Raw genomic sequence first — 21733 nt, 5'->3', positions numbered from 1 at the left:
TCTAAAACATGAGGGGGTGGGGATGACCCAGAGGGACTCCCACTATATTTCATTTGATTTGTTTTGTTGCCACATACAAAAATATATATGGTTTAGGGGTGGGGATCTCAACCGTTTACAAGTTTTCAAAAAGAAAGGTGTGGGGTGACTGACCCTCTGGAGGTCCTCTATATTTCAATTGATTTATTTCATTGTCCTATACAAAAATATATATGTTTTATGGATGGGGATCTCAACTGTTAGCAAGTTCTCAAACAGCAAGGGGTTGGGAGTGACGGCAGGGGACTCGCCTTTTATTTCATTTGATTTGTTTTATTGTACTGTATAAGAGTATATATGGTTTAGGGATGGGGATCTTGACTGTTTTTAAGTTCTCAAACATGAGGGATTGGTTGGGGTGACCCCATGGACTCAACTTAAAATTTAATTTGATTTATGGTCCTGTGATCATTACTGAAAACCATGTGTGTCTGTCACTTATTGTTTTCAAGTTAAAGTCATTTGAAAATTTATTAAAAAAATCCAAAAAAAATCCCATAGGGTTCTATAGTTTATTCATCCCTTCTGTTGGCCACTGAAAATACACCTAAATAGACCACAAGAAAAAAAGCAATAAGAACTGAGCAAAAACTTTGTTTACGAGTCTTAATTGCAAGTAGTATAAGTATGAATTTTGTTATGGTCCGATTTTCTAATGCCGAATATGTAAAAGACCGAGTTTGTTGTGGGCCGAGATGAGATGAGATACATAAGATACCATGATACTTTCGATACTCTCGGGCTTTTATGTTTAATGTATTCATTAAACATTTGTAAAAATCGTAGTCAGCGTCGAAAAATGTTCATTCATGCAATATTTTAAACACAGTATTAATTTTCAATTCAACCGTAGAAAAGGTAGGAAACCTTTGAAACCGGGATTATAGTACTCCCGTTGGGAGGCACACATATATGGATCTGACGCATGTCTGGAGAATACCGATAAAAACATAACGTAGAAAATGCTGTTTTGTGTGTATATTGATTTTACTCTCCGCGTAGCCCAGATCCGCGTAGTAATATTTGTGGTTGCCATTTTCAAAACGAAGTTGAACTATTTGATTTATCGATGAAAATTCATTTACATTTTAATTCAAGCTGTATGCTGTCAAAATAGAAGAGCTCAAAGTTTCAAAAGCATCTTTCTATTACAGCGAAACCTGATTAAACCGAACCCTGAATAAACCGGAAACCTGTCTAATCCAAACTTGTTCTGAAGACCAATCATATCATATTTTATGCATTGTGAACCTGATGAAACCGAATACCTGCCAAAACCGAACAACATCTCATGTCCCGAAAGGGTTCGGTTTAGTCAGGTTTTACTATATTAGTTTTCAAACACCAATAATACATTATCTAGAAGTAGGACACACTTCCTAAAGTAAAATAGTCTTTCTCTCGATCTTTACATATTTTGTTTGGTAGCAAGAAAACAAGTTCTGCCACCGAAATTTTTCATTTTATTTTAAAAATTTCTATCGTCTAGTTTACTTTCTATCATTCAAAATTAGTTTTCACTGTTTTTAAAATCTGTAGAAAATCTGACAATTTTGTTCAACCTGAAGCTTGAAAAAAAGTCCTGTCACCTATACTTTCTATTAAAATTTTGAAAAAAAGCATGATAATGATAAAACTACATTTTGGCTACTAATTTAAAAAATCTATCGAATTTAATTTAGACCCTTATCACCCCGAAGAAAACTGTTTATTTAGTGAAAGGTATAAAATAAGCAATAAACAGTTACAGAATAAAATTTTGGCATGTTGTTCCACACTGAAACAGCTGTTCTTACAAATAAGGTAATAATTTTCAAAAAAATGAAGATCCAAATTTCTGGAAGGATCAGCAAAAGTTGTCTTTCTGTCAGGCCTGTGTCTGACAGAAAGAAATTCAGTTTAACAAACTATGTATAGGGGTCTAGGTAAGGGACAGATGAACTTGAAAGATTGCATACACTAAAATGTCTAGCCTGTGTCTGACAGAAAGAAATTCAGTTTAACAAAGTATGTATAGGGGTCAAGGTTAGGGACAGTTGAACTTAAAAGATTGCATATACTGAAATGACTAGGCTATGTAACTGATATGATTGAATTTGATATTGAATGTCTTTAAGATTTATAACTGATTGATTGTTGTATGTTTAGGACGAGAACAAATTAACAAGAAATGTTACCTTCTAACAGGTCACATACAGACCCATTAAAGTGTTGTTACAATGTTAATGTACAGAGGGCTTTGAATCTCTCTACAAGAACTATTTGAATTAACGTCACCATTCTGACTGGTCAGGCTGCAAAGGAGTAGGTCCGGCAAGGCCCCTTTTTGGCCCCAAAATATAGCAGTTTTACATAATTGTTAAAATGTAAACTTATAGTTATCTATTGGACAGTAAAATGTTTTTGCTACATAAATATGAGCTGTTTTTGACCATACAATACACAAATATCGGGTAATAGCACCATTAAGTCATACTAAACTACTGAAAACTTCACAGTTATAGCATTTTAGTTAAATTTTAGACAGTTTTCGTGTAAAACAAAAGTGGCCGCATTCGTTTTTATCCTTAATATTGAAATGTAAGTTGTATTTTATGATAACACATACATATATAAAGGTTGAGGATGAACACGGATGCGGCCACTTTCATTTTTGACAAATACCATCTGCAAAGTGACATTTTTCAGCATATTTGGTAGATTTTTCAGTTTTCAGCTTGAATCGGTGCGTTTTTTATGACTAAATCAGTTAAAATATTTCACAAAACTGATTGGTTCAAATAAAATAGACAAGTAAGTGTTTAAAAAGTGGTCAAAATTTTTCGTAAGATGAACTTGAAATTTGAGGCCAAAATTGGTCCTTACCGGACCTTCTCCTTTATTCATTCCACATAGCCGAACGGACAACCCACTTTGGCATGGGTTTCAATGCCCGTCAGATGTAGACAAATTTTAGAGATTACCTTATTTCTATACCCCAGTCATTTCTAGGGTTAATGTCCTAATACAGGTATAAAATAAGCTTTGCACAATAAATGATACATGACAATTAGGTCAAAGTCAAATAAACCCATTCAGATGGACATGTACCCTTGCAATTGTTCTATACACCACGTATAGTTGACTCATTACTTAAAGTATCTAAACATAGATCTAATCATGAAAAGGTATGTGACCCAAAGAAAAGGAGGTCAAGCTTAGTTGAACCCTACCAAAAAGAAGATGACATGGTACCTTTAGTATCTCAGAAAAGGAAATAATCAGGAAACTACAGAGCCTAAAACAACATATATATTCCAGGCTGAAATCTCAGATGATTAGGCATCAGTGAACCAGATAATGACAAACCAGCCCTTTATTCTTTTGAAATCTAGAGCTTTATAAAAGAGTTAATATGGCCACTGCCGCTCGGAAAGCATCCTTCTGTCTTAGGAGGTACAATAAGACCTTCACCTGACATAAGACTTGCAAAGGCTTGTTGTTTTCAATTGCATCCACAGGTGTTCATATTTAAAGTTACATTTTGTCAATACAGATCTGATCGTAAAATGAAGTATTTTGGAATTGATTGATTCATAGTTTCAAAACTTTTCTTGAATTTGTTTTAACTTTAAACATCATACCATCTAATTTATTCCATATTCCATCATCAGACATTGCTTTGCATTTTATTTTATGAATTTCTATTCCATTTGTACTGGTAACATCTGTTATATCTTCACCAAACAATCTTTTAATCAATGAAGTCTTTCCCGCCCCTTTCTTTCCAACTACTACTAAACGTATGTCTCTCTTTTTCTCAGAGCCTGACTCAAGTAATTTAAGGTACAATTCGACAGATCTCTTGTCTGTCATTAATCTTATTTCAGTTGGGACTTCATCTACAAAGTCAAAGATATAAAGTTATTTTAATGAAAAAATACTATTTTACACAATTTATTATAATCAAGTATTTTCTATTATCATGATTATGCACCTTTTTAATTGTTTGTAAATATAAAATATTTAGTTTTTAGCAAAATTAGATGATTAAATAAATAATTAAGGGCCCTTTTGAACCTGAGTAACAGTCAGGTGAGGATTTTTGTTGAAGGCTTCATTGTGACTTTGTCGATTATGTCCTTTTCAAAAGTAATTTACTGTAAAGTTATCTAACAAGAATTTTTATGGATCTCGAAGTGACCACAATTTTAAAATGGCTTTCCCATTTTACAGTGAAAATGTTGGGCAATTCATGATTATCATAGTATTTGTAAAATTACTATGCCAAATATATTTCATAATTTGTTGATATGAATACAAGCATAAAGCGTTTATATAAAGTAAAACAGTTGCATAGATTACTTTAGCCATATTTGGCACAACTTTTTAGAACTTTGGATCCTCAATGCTCTTCAACTTTGTACTTGTTTGGATTTATAAATATTTTAATTTGAGCGTCACAGATGAGTCTTATGTAGAGATAGTTATGAAAGGTACTATGATTATAATTTAGTAAGCCAGACGCGCGTTTCGTCTACATAAGACTCATCAGTGACGCTCATATCAAAATATTTGTAAATCCAAACAAGTACAAAGTTGAAGAGCATTGAGGATCCAAAATTCCAAAAAGTTGTGAAAAGGATACAACATTTGTATATGCATATGGTTGAAAGAATAAAATGAAAAACTATAGTCATTTGTTTTTAAAATCAGTTAAAATAAAAGTGCATATAGTCTCCCTAATTCCAACAACCATGTAAATGAAATAAAAACGTTACATATTTATGATCCAACCCGCTTTCATGAATTTACCTTCCTCAGCTAGCGCAATGATTAAGTAAATTGTAAACATGGTAAAGAGTTAATTGATCCTAGCATAGTGATTTAATTCACAGGTATATTCTTTTCTATATATTAGGCCAATTAAAATTAATTGCTAGATTTTCATCCCCGCCCGCCCCTCTGAAATCGTCCTGCGCCGACAAAAATATGATTTCCGGATTTTGTTCATGTCCGTTACTGGGAACCATCGATAATTTCATTTCATTCAAAACTTCCTGTTTCAAATTTTTTTTTTGTATTTCTTCGAGTAATCTAACGAAAATGATTAAGTCGACACATTCTGCTGCTCTATGATGACAATATCATCTACCGAGAGTAGAGATTGATAACGAGAAGGGCATGAAATATTCGAGTTACAAGTAAAATGCCTTGTCTTTGAACGCAAATTGCGGTAGTCACAAGTGAATCAAAAAACGGTGTTTTTTTTTTAATTTATTATTTACACAATGACTTTGTGTCAGGAAATTTGGACTGTGAATGATACCCAGAGCGCAAGAATCATAGAACAAATTGGTACAAAACACATGACTGGATTAAAGAAATTGACACAAGCACTAACTTGTTTGATTTATGACCTTATATTGAGAAAAAAGTCGATAAACACGCCGCTGATTTTAATTATAAAAAGCCCTTATATTTACCCATGGCTGTTGTTTTTGTTAACAAACAGCAAACACCCACTGTAACTGTCCCAACACCTTCAATTTAGTCATTAAACTACTACTTTTTGGTTAAGGTCATGTTTTGCATCATATTAATTACTTTCAACACTGAGTTTACATTTTATTCTGTACTCATAATACTTGTGTTGCATACAATTGTACCAATACATTTTATTGGTTTTATGGGGACTACAAATCATTCTTAGAAAGCAAAATAAATTTGGTGTAGGTACAATGTATAGTCCAACTAAAGAGAGCATTTCTCTTCTTTTTGATGTATACTATAAATAGGTTTCTGAAGCGGCAATTACATGTATAACAGTGGTTGTCAATCAGGGATTTTTATTTAAAAGTTTAAAAAATAGTGTAGGATTCCTTATACAGCCTGTATAAATATTAGACAAGCTGGTTTTGCACTAGCATATATACCCCGCGGTATGAAGAACTCGTGACAAGGGTTTCATATGAAATAAAATTTAAAAAATAAAATCCTCCCACCTGCCCCATTTTTTTCAAAAATTTGGATGAAAATCTACTAATTAATTTTAGTTGGCCTTAGAATAATTACAACAGACAGACTAGTAAAGACATGAAGCTTATTTCGAAATTACAATAGTCACAAGTAAACGCAATAGGGTCTATACACATTATACATTGTTTTATTTACGATTCATGGACCTTGTCAGACAAGAAACAAAAACAGACTATATATAAGGGTGTGGATGGAGTATACAGAATAGAGAACAATGGCCAAAAAAATATAGAGAAAAAAAGGTAAAAACTACAGAATAATTGGGCCAACATTAAAAATATCTTTGTTTCCCCTCCCCGACTGAGGTTATCAGGGTATGGGTAGGTAGGTAGGCAAATTATTTTATTTTATTTCTTTATATATTATTTTTCTATATTGAACTTTTACAAAATTCAACAGGTAAAATAAGTCAAGAAAGTGGGGTATTCCCTGTATTCAATGTACATTCAAATTTTCTGGTGTTAAAAACAGTATACAGGGACCTCCTTTTTTCCTATTTATTTTATGGTATGCAATCTTCAAAAGCACACATTCTTCATGTGATAACAATGTTTAATGAAAGCAAGTGTTTAATTAGTAAAAAAAATCAAGCTTATCTCAAGTCTAATTTGATGCATAACTCACATGAACAAAACAATTCCTGTGTTCACCAATCCATACCTTGATCATCAATTATGAGATGACAAAAAGATATGTTTATAATGACTTGGGAATTAAAATTCAATGAATAAAAATTTTCAATAGAAGTGAACATAATTCAGTTATGTTCAGTTACACCTGGATCATGCAGCTTGGTCAATTAATTCCTAAACACAAGATTTGTATGTGTTTTCGAGTTCTAGAAAAAAACAAGGCTTCACTTATTCATGTTTTGTTGTTCCTAGAATACTTTGAGTATTTACAAATTCAACTGATGCAGTTATAACGTAAAACGTGCCCTTTTGTAAATTTCATGCCATAAATTGAAAAATAAAAACACATTTAAACTGGTCATGTTTACACCAGAACGCAGGGAATTCACGTATCCAACATTTGACTTGTGCCTAAATTGTTTGAAGTCGAAGCCAAAGTAGATTGATTTAAAATCACGATTCAGACCATTTTTACTCAAAGATTTTACCCTTTAAACAAGAACTGAGGTAAAACACAAAGCCAATCAATATGCACTCAGTGGGATGAAAGATTCTTCAGATTTTTTATTTTCAAATATCACCCTTGCACACAACACAAATCGTGTGACAAGGCATTATGTTTGTTTTCCTTGATTCCGAATCATATAGACGCTTCAATGCAAAAATGTCTTGATTTAAAACGCTTGTTGACTACATCGGAAAGGTATGACAAAAAAAACAACGCACGTTTACTACCATTTGGCAATCCTCGGTATAATCCGCTACTCTCCTTCTCGACCGAGTTGAGACGAATGGTTTACTACAGCATCGGAAAGATATCACCAATCAAAGCGCTGTAAGCACTGTAGGCAGTTAACCAAAAACCAAGGCAAACATAATTAAAAATAAAAAACTGTGGCAATGTTGCTTCAACTTTTTTTAAAGATTTAAAAGAACAAACATTAAACATTCATATATAATTGTACATTTATGTTCATTTGATGAATTAATCATTAAGGCAAATAATTCATATTTTATCAAGGTTTTCAATAGCAGTGGCCCCACGAACTCCACCTATATTTCATATGATTTGTTATATTATCCCATACATGAATATATATGGTTTAGGGGAACTTGACCGTTACCAAGTTTAGGTAATTTTTGTCTCTTGTGGATAGTTGTCTCATTGGCAATCATACCACATCTTTTTTTTTTATATAAGAAACTTCCAGCTATTTTAACTGACCTATCAAAATTAAGAAGAAAACAAGAAGTACTGTTACGAAGTCTCCCAAACAAAGCTCCCATAACTCGCCATTCATATGGTCCCATGTTCATTTGATTTGATTTTTTGTCCCATACAAGAATATATATGGCTTACGGGTTGGGATCTCCACCATTTACAAGTATTCAAACAAGAGGGGGAGGGGATGACCCCCAGGGACTTTACCTATATTTCTTTTGATTTGTTTTATTGTCCCCTACAAGAATATATATGGATTAGGGGTGGGGATGTTGACCATTTGCAAGTTTTCAAACAAGAGGGGGTGGGGTGACCCCCTCAGGACTTCCCTTTTATATCATTTCATTTGTTTTATTATCCCCTACAAGAATATATATGGTTTAGGGGTGGGGATCTGGACCGTTTACAAGATAAAAACATATTCTCAAATTGAACAGAGTGGTGGCAACCCCAAGGAACTTCCCTTTAATTTCATTTGATTAGCCAAATCATCCCATACAAGAATATTTATGGTTTAGGGGTAGGGATGTTGACCGTTTAAAAGTTTTCAGACAAGAGGGGGTGGGGCGACCCCCTAGGGACTTCCCTTTTATTTCATTTCATTTGTTTTATTGTCCCCCACAAGAATATATATATGGTTTAAGGGTGGGGATCTAGACCGTTTACAAGATTTCAAACAAGAGGGGTGACCCCCTCAGGACTTCCCTTTTATTTCATTTTCATTTGTTTTATTGTCCCCTACAAGAATATATATGGTTTAGGGGTGGGGATCGCTTACAAGATAAAAGTACATTCTCAAATTAAACGGGGTGGGGGTGACCCCCAGGAACTTCCATTTCATTTCATTTAATTAGTTTTATTGTCCCATTATTATTAGCCAAATTGTTCCATACAAGAATATATATGGTTTAGGGGTAGGGATGTTGACCGTTTACAAGTTTTCAGGCAAGAGGGGGAGGGTTACCCCCTAGGGACTTCCCTTTTATTTCATTTCATTTGTTTTATTGTCCCCCACAAGAATATTTATGGTTTAGGGGTGGGGATGTTGACCGTTTACAAGTTTCCAAACAAGAGGGGGTGAGATGACCCCCCACAGACTTCCCTTTTATTTCATTTCATTTGTTTTAATGTCCCCTACAAGAATATATATGGTTTAGGGGTGGGGATCTGGACCGTTTACAAGATAATAGCATGTTCCCAAATTGAAGGGGGTGGGGATGACCGCAAGGGACTCCTCCTATATTTTATGTGATTTGTTTTATTGTCCTATAATCATTTCTGAAGACTACATGTATCTATCACTTACAGTTTTCAAGTTATATTCATTAAAAAAAATTAGAAAATAAAATCCCATAGGGTTCTTAGTAAACCCCACCCTTCTTTCTGCCCCCCAAAATACCCCTTAATAGACCCCAATGCACAAACAAAAGATTGATGGCTCACCTAGACATATTAGTCTAACATTCTATGAAAGCTTAAGTTAAACTTTGTTTGGGATACTTGAAAATACCCCTTGAAATTGCAGTAATATGTTCAACTTGAAAAGCATTTAACATCCATTACCAACATTTATCACTGATAAAAAAAATTTATACTGTTACCAGGATCATATATATATTGTTAGATAAACTGTTCCCAGCTGTAACAATGTATTGGATTTTCACATTAAAATTGGTGTACAAAATATTTTCTGCTTTTTCTTTCTTTTTAATATATGTCTTTTGGTTTTCAATTCTAGTGTTTGTATTTATTTACCATGCATAGATGTATTTTGTCACCTGTCTGGATTTTTTTAGAAGCCAAATCCGGGATTACCCTTATCCGCTTCCGGAATCGAATCCGATATTGTAATCTCGTGGCCATTTTGGTTTCAATGTTGTTTTTGACACATAGTGAGATACGATTTTACTCGGATTTACACATTACTTCTCGGCGATTTTATATATAAAGCTAGCGGTTGAACAAATTGAACATCGCTGTCATGAATACTAAATGATTAAAAAAAAATTTGAGATCATTTATTAGGAAACTTTGGTAAAAGTGTTTGCAAAGTTATTTTTTATATTCTTTCAAGGTCCATCGGGCATGTGCGTAGCTAGTTACCAAGTAGAAAGTCCGACTGCAAAAGTGGAAGGTCACAGACCTCGCTAATTTGAACTTCTGCGTCCAAATTATAAAGATAAGAAAATTTCGTCTACTTTTAAAATCAAAATTGCCGCCAACAGCGTGATCAGTTGAACTTATATACGTAGTTGATTACGTATTGACGACACACAATATTCCTACGCCTTTTGCAATTTGGGAAATCTTAACTACTCTTCTTTAGAGATTTTTGGCGATTAGATATTTCATACATTTGTTCTTTGACATCGTAGCCAAAAGCTCAAGGGATAATAAACAACATAAGGATTACTAATGTGCTCTACTTCCTATGTGCAACTTCAAAACTTTTGGGAAAATCGACGATTATTTAAGGTTTTTCTGGTCATTTTTTTTGTAATCCAGAATGAAAAGTATAAAAAAAACTGTCCAATAAGTTACAAATAATATAGTAGCCAGCTAGATGATAACAATGGCACGTATTTCAGCACTTATTGGGTAGCACACAAATCAAGGGCGCTCGCATAAGGCAGCTTAACTGCCTAAAAACCAACATAGCAACAACAAAAAATTTTGGACAAGAATGGCCGATAAAATTTTTCGAGTCGCGGCAATTTTACCGGGTCAGTAGTGGGAGGGGAAACAAATAATATTTTATTTTTGGCCTTGGGATTACAAATAGAAAGAATAAGTATGGAACATAAATGAGTTAGGTAATACAATGCGGATTACCAAAATAAATGAACAGAATAAAAGAAATCTAATTACAAAAAGTTGAACTTTAAAATCATTTTAACGAGAAATGTAAACTAGAGGCTCTAAAGAGCCTGTGTCGCTCACCTTGGTCTATGTGAATATTAAACAAAGGAAGCAGATGGATTCATGACAAAATTGTGGTTTTTTTTATGGTGATGTGTTTGTACATCTTACTTTACTAAACAGTCTTGCTGCTTACAATTATCTCTATCTATAATGAACTTGGCCCAGTAGTTTCAGTGGAAAATGTTAATAAAAATTTACAAATTTTATGAAAATTGTTAAAAATTGACTATAAAGGACAATAACTTCTTAGGGGGTCAATTGACCATTTCGGTCATGTTGACTTATTTGTAAATCTTACTTTGCTGAACATTATTGCTGTTTACAGTTTATCTCTATCTATAATAATATTCAAGATTAAATAACCAAAAACAGCAAAATTTCCTTAAAATTACCGATTCAGGGGCAACAACCCAACAACGGGTTGTCCGATTCATCTGAAAATTTCAGGGCAGATAGATCTTGACCTGATAAACAATTTTACCCCCATGTCAGATTTGCTCTAACTGCTTTGGTTTTTGAGTTATAAGCCAAAAACTGCATTTTACCCCTATGTTCTATTTTTAGCCGTGGCGGCCATTTTGATGGCCCGGTCACCAGACACATTTTTTAAACTAGATACTCCAAAGATGATTGTGGCCAAGTTTGGATTAATTTGGCTTAGTAGTTTCAGAGGAGAAGATTTTTGTAAAAGATAACTAAGATTTACGAAAAATGGTTAAAAATTGACTATAAAGGGCAATAACTCCTAAAGGGGTCAACTGACCATTTCGGTCATGTGTCTTATTTGTAAATCTTACTTTGCTGAACATTATTGCTGTTTACAGTTTATCTCTATCTATAATAATATTCAAGATAATAACCAAAAACAGCAAAATTTCCTTATATTACCAAATCAGGGGCAGCAACCCAACAACGGGTTGTCCGATTCATCTCAAAATTTCAGGGCAGATAGATCTTGACCTGATAAACAACTTAACCCAATGTCAGATTTGCTCTAAATGCTTTGGTTTTTGAGTTATAAGCCAAAAACTGCATTTTACGCCTATGTTCTATTTTTAGCCATGGTGGCCATCTTGGTTGGTTTGCCGGGTCAACGGACACATTTTTTAAACTTGATACCCCAATGATGATTGTGGCCAAGTTTGGATTACTTTGGCCCAGGAGTTTCAGAGGAGAAGATTATTGTAAAATTTAACGATGGACGACGGACGCAAAGTGATGGGAAAAGCTCACTTGGCCCTTCGGGTGAGCTAAAAAAGAGCGTTATTTGTATTAGACAAAGAAAATTTCGTTGTTCACGAATATAGTCCCTAGTGTTGACAGTGGGTTACTTGCCAGTAATTTTTATACCCCTTCCAAATTTATGTCTCCATGTTTAATGCCTCAAATTGCAAGAAGGGGGTGAAATTACACTGTCAAAAAAATTGGGTCCAGAATTTTAAAGGAAAGTAGTGATTTGGTTCAGCTGAAAAAGGTTAAAAATTAGCACTTCGGAAGCTGTCAAAAGATTTCAATACGCCCTCAACATAAAAATGTCCATATTTTGAGTTAGAGCTGATGAGGTTTTCTATAATTTTGATATAATTTGTCCCAAAAGTAGTACAACACACTGTTAAAATTTCATTGAGAAAGCGCAGGTGGGATTTTTTAAATTTTCATTTACGTTCTAAAAGAAATGCACTACAAACTAATTGTGGTCTCGGACCTAAGGCCGAGAAAAAAAAGAACGATGTTTCCGGTAACCCTCCAACCCTGTTTTTCAGCCCCGACCCTAACTTTTTTATTGGATCTTCAAAAAAAAAAAAAAAAAATTGTATCAACCGACCCTGTTTTTGACACAGGCTTTTGATAGATGACATAATATTTTTTCTCTCTTGCTTCTACTTGCATAGAAAGCCAGTAAAACATTTTATTAATGTCAAAAGTATTCCAAATAGGTTAAAATCCAAGAAATTTGCACAGCAGGTGCTTCAAAAACATTGCAAATGGCACACTTCCGGTTTTTGAAACTAATTACGGATCCGGACTTGGAAAAACCATAATAATTTTCCGGATTTCATTTACGATGTCAAAAAAAAATTAAAAAAAAATAAAAAATAAAAAAAATCCGACCTACCGACCCTATTTTTCAAATGATGTTACCAGAAACACATATTATTTTTTTTTAGGCCTAAGAGGTGAAATCTGTAAATATAGAATCTGTACTTTGGTAACATCCCTAAATGATATAATGGTGTCAATTTGTCAAATAGCATGAAACTAAAGGATTTAAACTTTTATTTTATAGAATTTCTGCAAAAAAGACAAATTTTGCTATTTTATGGTCAAAATAGGCATTTTATAGATTTTTCATTATTGATGCATAAATGGCATCTTGACTTTCTATCTGACAGGTTTTAATGTGTCAATATTTGTGTTTCTATGCCTTTATCTAGTTCTTTTTTTTATTTATGAACTCTGAATCTATAGAAAAGAAGATTATCTCAGACAATATGTGCAAAATGAGTTGTATAAGTGACCCTCGTCTAACGCCCTGTTTGGATAAAGTCAAATATGGGGAGCTTGGTACATAAAATTTGAAGTCCATAATAAAGACCTCACTAAATTTGTATCAAAAGCACTTTACAATGTCTATTGTACCTGTTCCATTTCACATAATATCTTTCTTTCCTTCTGTAGGATAGCAAGTGGTTTAAATATAAGCCTGTTGAGACTAAAATTGCATTCAATTTTTTCACTAAAAAGGCAAAATTCTTTGTATAAGGCCATACTGTCTGCAAGAAAAGTTAATTGCAAGAGTCTTTTTGTGCTCAGATTTGTTGTATCATGTCACATGAGTATAGAAATAATAAAAAAGACACACATTTTCATTTCTGATAGCCTCAATATGCATTTTTTAATGTAAATATGTGGCACAGCCTAAATTGACCCTATTTTTTTTCCAGTCTTACTTGGCCTAAGACCCTTTTAAACTAATATAATATGTTATTTGTAACTTTTCTTTTCATTTAAAGTACATACAATACATATGTAAGGATTATTTTTAACCAAAAAGCTTCACAAATTTAAAATTGCTGGAAAATATTACATCTTCATGTAAGGCCACCCTTCATTGAAAAACCTCAATTTTTAGGCGCAGGCTCATATAAATTTGATATTTGAATAATTATGCTAAGTCTGATGAATCAAATGAGTACTCTATTGCATTTAGTACATGATACATTATATATTAAGGCATTTAATAAGTAGTTTTTTGCAATATTTTAATTTTTAAAGCCCCAAATGTTGATAGTTGAAATTTTTCAATTTTAACGTCAAAATTTAACACGCAAAGATGAGTATAACCTTAAGTTATTGTCTATAATATACATCCTATTGTCATTAAACTTTGTAAGCAGTGTTATAATTTATTAGGCTTTGGTCATACTAAGTTTTTTTAAGATTGGTCAACTCTTTCTATCCTATTAGGTCCGAGACCACAATTGTCGTCCCTTGATTTTCGTTGTTTACGAATATAGTCCTTAGTGTTGACAGTGGGTTACTTGCCATTAATTTTTATACCCCTTCCAAATTTATGTCTCCATGTTTAATGCCTCAAATTGCAAGAAGGGGGGTGAAATTACACTGTAAAAAAATTTGGGTCCAGAATTTTAAAGGAAAGTAGTGATTTGGTTCAGCTGAAAAAGGTTAAAAATTAGCACTTCGGAAGCTGTCAAAAGATTTCAATACGCCCTCAACATAAAAATGTCCATATTTTGAGTTAGAGCTGATGAGGTTTTCTATAATTTTGATATAATTTGTCCCAAAAGTAGTACAACACACTGTTAAAATTTCATTGAGAAAGCGCAGGTGGGATTTTTTAAATTTTCATTTACGTTCTAAAAGAAATGCACTACAAACTAATTGTGGTCTCGGACCTAAGGCCGAGAAAAAAAAGAACGATGTTTCCGGTAACCCTCCAACCCTGTTTTTCAGCCCCGACCCTAACTTTTTTATTGGATCTTCAAAAAAAAAAAAAAAAAATTGTATCAACCGACCCTGTTTTTGACACAGGCTTTTGATAGATGACATAATATTTTTTCTCTCTTGCTTCTACTTGCATAGAAAGCCAGTAAAACATTTTATTAATGTCAAAAGTATTCCAAATAGGTTAAAATCCAAGAAATTTGCACAGCAGGTGCTTCAAAAACATTGCAAATGGCACACTTCCGGTTTTTGAAACTAATTACGGATCCGGACTTGGAAAAACCATAATAATTTTCCGGATTTCATTTACGATGTCAAAAAAAAATTAAAAAAAAATAAAAAATAAAAAAAATCCGACCTACCGACCCTATTTTTCAAATGATGTTACCAGAAACACATATTATTTTTTTTTAGGCCTAAGAGGTGAAATCTGTAAATATAGAATCTGTACTTTGGTAACATCCCTAAATGATATAATGGTGTCAATTTGTCAAATAGCATGAAACTAAAGGATTTAAACTTTTATTTTATAGAATTTCTGCAAAAAAGACAAATTTTGCTATTTTATGGTCAAAATAGGCATTTTATAGATTTTTCATTATTGATGCATAAATGGCATCTTGACTTTCTATCTGACAGGTTTTAATGTGTCAATATTTGTGTTTCTATGCCTTTATCTAGTTCTTTTTTTTATTTATGAACTCTGAATCTATAGAAAAGAAGATTATCTCAGACAATATGTGCAAAATGAGTTGTATAAGTGACCCTCGTCTAACGCCCTGTTTGGATAAAGTCAAATATGGGGAGCTTGGTACATAAAATTTGAAGTCCATAATAAAGACCTCACTAAATTTGTATCAAAAGCACTTTACAATGTCTATTGTACCTGTTCCATTTCACATAATATCTTTCTTTCCTTCTGTAGGATAGCAAGTGGTTTAAATATAAGCCTGTTGAGACTAAAATTGCATTCAATTTTTTCACTAAAAAGGCAAAATTCTTTGTATAAGGCCATACTGTCTGCAAGAAAAGTTAATTGCAAGAGTCTTTTTGTGCTCAGATTTGTTGTATCATGTCACATGAGTATAGAAATAATAAAAAAGACACACATTTTCATTTCTGATAGCCTCAATATGCATTTTTTAATGTAAATATGTGGCACAGCCTAAATTGACCCTATTTTTTTTCCAGTCTTACTTGGCCTAAGACCCTTTTAAACTAATATAATATGTTATTTGTAACTTTTCTTTTCATTTAAAGTACATACAATACATATGTAAGGATTATTTTTAACCAAAAAGCTTCACAAATTTAAAATTGCTGGAAAATATTACATCTTCATGTAAGGCCACCCTTCATTGAAAAACCTCAATTTTTAGGCGCAGGCTCATATAAATTTGATATTTGAATAATTATGCTAAGTCTGATGAATCAAATGAGTACTCTATTGCATTTAGTACATGATACATTATATATTAAGGCATTTAATAAGTAGTTTTTTGCAATATTTTAATTTTTAAAGCCCCAAATGTTGATAGTTGAAATTTTTCAATTTTAACGTCAAAATTTAACACGCAAAGATGAGTATAACCTTAAGTTATTGTCCATAATATACATCCTATTGTCATTAAACTTTGTAAGCAGTGTTATAATTTATTAGGCTTTGGTCATACTAAGTTTTTTTAAGATTGGTCAACTCTTTCTATCCTATTAGGTCCGAGACCACAATTGTCGTCCCTTGATTTTCGTTGTTTACGAATATAGTCCTTAGTGTTGACAGTGGGTTACTTGCCATTAATTTTTATACCCCTTCCAAATTTATGTCTCCATGTTTAATGCCTCAAATTGCAAGAAGGGGGGTGAAATTACACTGTAAAAAAATTTGGGTCCAGAATTTTAAAGGAAAGTAGTGATTTGGTTCAGCTGAAAAAGGTTAAAAATTAGCACTTCGGAAGCTGTCAAAAGATTTCAAGACGCCCTCAACATAAAATTGTCCATATTTTGAGTTAGAGCCGAAGAAGTTTTCTATAATTTTGATATAATTTGTCCCAAAAGTAGTACAACACACTGTTAAAATTTCATTGGGAAAGCGCAGGTGGGATTTTTTAAATTTTCATTTACGTTCTAAAAGAAATGCACTACAAATTAATTGTGGTCTCGGACCATATATGTCCTCAACAAAAGTTGTATTGTGTAGTCTAGACTAGTGTAAACATTTAATTCTAGTATAAAGATGGGTTGTCAGGTTGGCAGGTATTTACTCAGGTGATTGACAGATAACAAATCAAACATGATTTCTTATTTTCATTTACCTGATTATAATATGACGTATTTTATTCCATAGTTGATGTTTTTCTAAAATTGTTTAACATTCCACAGCGGTTTTATACTTTCACTTTAATCCTCACTTATTTTTATAAACTATGTAGTTACATTGTATCACAGATCAAATGTATTCGTTCATTGCATGTAAATTTGTGTTACTATGTTTCTTGATTGAGTTAAGTCATGCCAATTGATATGTTTTAGTGTGCCTTTCTTTGTTGCGATATTACACATGTATTATACTATTCTTTAAAAATCGGGAGAAGGTTTGGTACCATTGAAACGTTAAAACCCGCTGTAATTGTTTTCACCTGTCCTAAGTCAGCAATCTAATGACAGACAGCCGGACAGACAGACGGACAGAGTACACACGTTAAATCCCCTTCGACTTCGTGCAGGAAATTTATAAAAATGACCAAATTATTGATATTCTTGTCATAACCGAAGTGTTGACTACTGTCTGGGCTGGTGATAACCTAGGGGACGAAACATCCATCAGCAGTGGCATCGACCCAGTGGTGTAAATAGTTATCAAAGGTACCAGGATTACGATTTAGTGAGATGTTCACTCTACCATCATCACGAAAACCAAATATAGTTGACCTATAATGTATTGCTTACAGGATCCGAGAAACGGACGAAAACAATGAACCATGAAGATGATATCAAGGTCAGATTAAGGCTGCCAGACAGACATGTTCATCTTACAATAATTCTATACATCAAATATAGTTTACATTTTGTTTATAGTAACTTAGAAACGGACTTGTCAACAAAAGCTTTACCTTGATGACTGGTGCATGACATGATTGGAGTGTTATGTCTTACTTTCTATGACTTGGGTCGCAGGTGAGACAAAAATAAATGTTTTCTAACAGCTATTATGTCAGCGTATTGTCTGTACAATGGCTACCTTTTTCCTTGGGGAAATAATTCAAGCAAAGTAGAATATGGCTTGCAATTACAAAGTATGTATGAACATGTATTATAGCATCCTATAGAAGACCATATATTTGAGGGTACTTACTATGTGGTGTATTTCATATATTGGAAAGCTGCTTACACTATATAGCTCCATAGTTTGTTATTATCTATTCTATAGTGATATATCTCATCAATACATTGCATTTAATTGCATGACATCGTACAAAAAAAAAGTTGTTATTTTGCAATTCCTAGCTAGAGTATTATTAATAATAAACTAATAAAAATACCTTCTATTCCTATTCCAGCATTCACGCCTGAAGATTTCTCTGACATGACAGTCTGAAAAATAAGGAATATGCACTGTGAATATATCTTTACTCATGTCACTAGTTGCACTATAAACATTCTAAAATATCAACCCCCAAAAATATACTTTATAAAACAAATGTTTCACATTATATAATATTTATTTCGAACAAATTTTCATATTTTTCAGGAAAAAGGGTAGCCCAGAGTAATAGAGATATATAGTTTAAAGTGTAAAGGTGGTTTTTGAATTTGGAACATCCCCTTGTAGACATAATCTCGCTTCATGTTGATTTGCAAATGCATTTTGAATGCACCTTTAAATTGAAAATTGTTCCAACTGTAGAATATCCCAATATTCCGCAGTGATCTCACACTTGTTATCATTTGTCTTGATAAAATTTATCCGTTCACTTTTGGATAACCTCCATTTTAAGCATATGTAAAATCGAGTAAATCAAGTATCTAAAATTGTTCCATCATATAAAAAAATTGTCCTTTAACATAGTATTTAGGGTATAAACCAGCTAGAGGCTCGAAGGTGTCTGGATATCCCTCATCTATCATGTTTGCCCCAAAAACTATACAATGCAATTAGGCATTTTGCCAAAACAAAATTAGATTGATTGATTGTTGGTGTTTTAAAACATCTAAATCCCAGCCTGCCCTTTGATATATGGAAGCTTAAGGTACAATTTCAGAGAGATCCATACACTTACACACAAGATATTATCCAGAAACTACAAAAATGCTTGTTTTTGGCCCCTATTTGACCCCATATTCCTAAACTGTTAGTACCATAACCCCAAAATCAATCCCAGCCTTCCTTTTGTGGTATTGAACTTTCTGGTAAAATTTCATAGAGAACCATTCACTTAAACTAAAGTTATTGTCCGGAAACCAAATATGTCTTTGGACGACAACCACGACATGATAGTATTATAAGAACGCATTTTTTTGGCGGTCGTATAAAAACCTGTACCATAAAGTCAGCTATAAAAGGCCATGACATGAAAAATATGAAATATTCAATTGAGAAAACTAACAGCCTTACTTAAATAAATATGAGACATTCGTTTCAGAGGAGATGATCTTTGAAAAATTATAAGATGGACAAAGAAAATTGGTCAAAAATCATTGTTTAAGGCTGTTACCTTGATTACTGCTTTTAAAGGAGTTATCCAATTGCTTTGTTAGTATTGACATTTTTGTGGATCTTGCATGCCTGATTTTTTCAAATAACATTTTCTATCTATCTAAAATAGTTTTCAAGATAATAGACAACAAGAATGTGTCCATAGTAAATGGATGCCTCACTCACACTATCATTTTCTATGTTTAATGGACCATGAAATTGGAGTCAAAACTCTTATTTGGCATTAAAATTAGAAAGATCATATCATAGGGAACATGTATTAAGTTGCAAGTTGATTGGACTTCAACTTCATCAAAAACTACCTTGACCAAAAAATTTAACCTGAGGCGGGAAACAAATGGACGAACAGACGGATGGACGTACGGATGGACGTACGGACGGACGTACGGACGGACGTATGTACAGACGGACAAGGCTTAAACTTAATGCCCCCTCCTGATCCGCTACGGCGGTGGCATAAAAAGGGTCAAATAAAGTACAAAGTTGAAAAGTATGGAGGACCCAAAATTCAAAGAGTTTTTGCCAAATACAGCTAAAACTATCTTTTCCTGTGGTAGAAAGTTCTTAGTATTCATCAAATCTGAAAGTTTTGTAAACAGCTAATTTGTCATTATTACCATAATTATAATATCACTAATAATTCATGTCAACACAAACATGCTTACTAATCACTTGGCTTCCGTCGTGATAAACTTATCAGCTGTACATGATCTACAAAAATGTCAATATGACAAAGAGCAATAAACAACAGGAGTTATTGACCTTTAAAAATGACAAATTTTGACTTATAATAGTGTTCATTTGTCTGTGTGTCGGTTCGTCTGTTTGTCCATCCGTTCATTCCTCCGTCCGTCCGTCCGTTCGTCCACCCGTACATCCAAAATTAAGTTTCCGGCCTCAACCAAATGATATAAAACTTATACACAATGCTTATTACCACAAAATATATACAGATCAAGTTTGAATTTTGGTGGCATCACTTTAAGAGTTATACCCCTTTACAAATGGAATAAAATACTTCGCTGAGCGCAGCCTGATACCACCGCAGAGGTCGAACCCTGAACAATTGATGCAAGTTTGGACACAATATTCAAGCTTGATACTGTCTGAATTTGGATTGTGATCAAATTTTTTGACATAATATAGGTTTCTGACACAAAATAAATGTGTTGAATTATCTAAAAAAGTTTAAATGGGTTAAAAAAATTGTATTAAATTTCAATTGAAGATTTCTTTCTATTGCGCAATACTGTGAAAAAGAAGATTTCTTTCTATTGCCCAATACTGTGAAAAAGAAGATTTCTTGCTATTGCCCAATACTGTACAATTGAATATTTATTGCAGTTGCGCAATACTGTGCGATTCAATATTTCTTGCTACTGCGCAATACTGTGAATTTGAAGATTTCTTGCTATTGCAGGGGTTAAAAAATCCACTAGCCCGACGCCCGCGACTAGACATTTACGTCTCGGGCAACCAAAACTTATAACCCAGTATGCCCGACGGACTAGTAACAAAAAATTCTTGGCGTGTCTAAAATAGAAAGTGGAAAATCCCTTCATCACTTTTCTGTCTTAGCCAATCAGATTCAATTACGTCATCCGGGATTCCAAGAATTTGAACTGGTTTGAACAGGTCCTCACCTCATGCACAGTAACATGTTTTAACCAGATGCTCCGCAGGGCGTAGCTTTATACGACCGCAGAGATTGAACCCTGAACGGTTGGGGCAAGTATGGACACAACATTCAAGCTGGATTCCGTTCTAAATTTGGATTGTGATTAAATAGTTGACACAGCATAGGTTTCTGACACAGAATGAATGTATTCAAATGAACTTAAAATTTTTGTTTTCTCTTAGAGCAATTCACTATGCTGTTGAATATTAATCCTCTCAAAAAAATGTTTGAAGAAATTTTCTTTTTATTTATGAAATTTCAAATGAGAAAAAAATTGAACCCAATTTTTTAATCACATCCCCCTTTCCCTTATTCCAAAACTAATTTCAATTAAAATATTCTAATGGAGTTTGCAACAATTACTACTCATTTAAATACATCATAAAATATTAAGATGTAAAAAAACTGCTTGTTATCACTGAATGGTAAAGATTATTTAAATTTATCACTTGGTAGTAAAAAGTGAATATACATTGTATATTGTATATAACAAAGATTTAAGTTGATTCTGGACAAAGAAAGATAACTCCAATTAAAAAAAA

At 33.1% G+C, this 21733-nt stretch overlaps 1 protein-coding gene across 1 annotated transcript in view; it reads right to left on the bottom strand.

Annotated features, from left to right (window-relative positions):
• The window catches only part of LOC134691505 (uncharacterized), a 60079-nt gene that overhangs the window by 30259 nt on the left and 8087 nt on the right, over positions 1–21733 (bottom strand). The window contains exons 5-6 of the mRNA XM_063552042.1: positions 18339–18390; positions 3663–3920 (exon numbers count right to left, since the gene is read on the bottom strand). Of these exons, the coding sequence (XP_063408112.1) occupies positions 3663–3920; positions 18339–18390 (310 nt within the window). The remainder of the gene's footprint in view (positions 1–3662; positions 3921–18338; positions 18391–21733) is intronic.

The sequence above is a fragment of the Mytilus trossulus genome, chromosome 11 (assembly GCF_036588685.1).
Source record: "Mytilus trossulus isolate FHL-02 chromosome 11, PNRI_Mtr1.1.1.hap1, whole genome shotgun sequence".
Classification (NCBI taxonomy): Eukaryota; Metazoa; Mollusca; class Bivalvia; order Mytilida; family Mytilidae; genus Mytilus; species Mytilus trossulus.
This window is presented reverse-complemented; position numbering and strand designations above follow the sequence as displayed.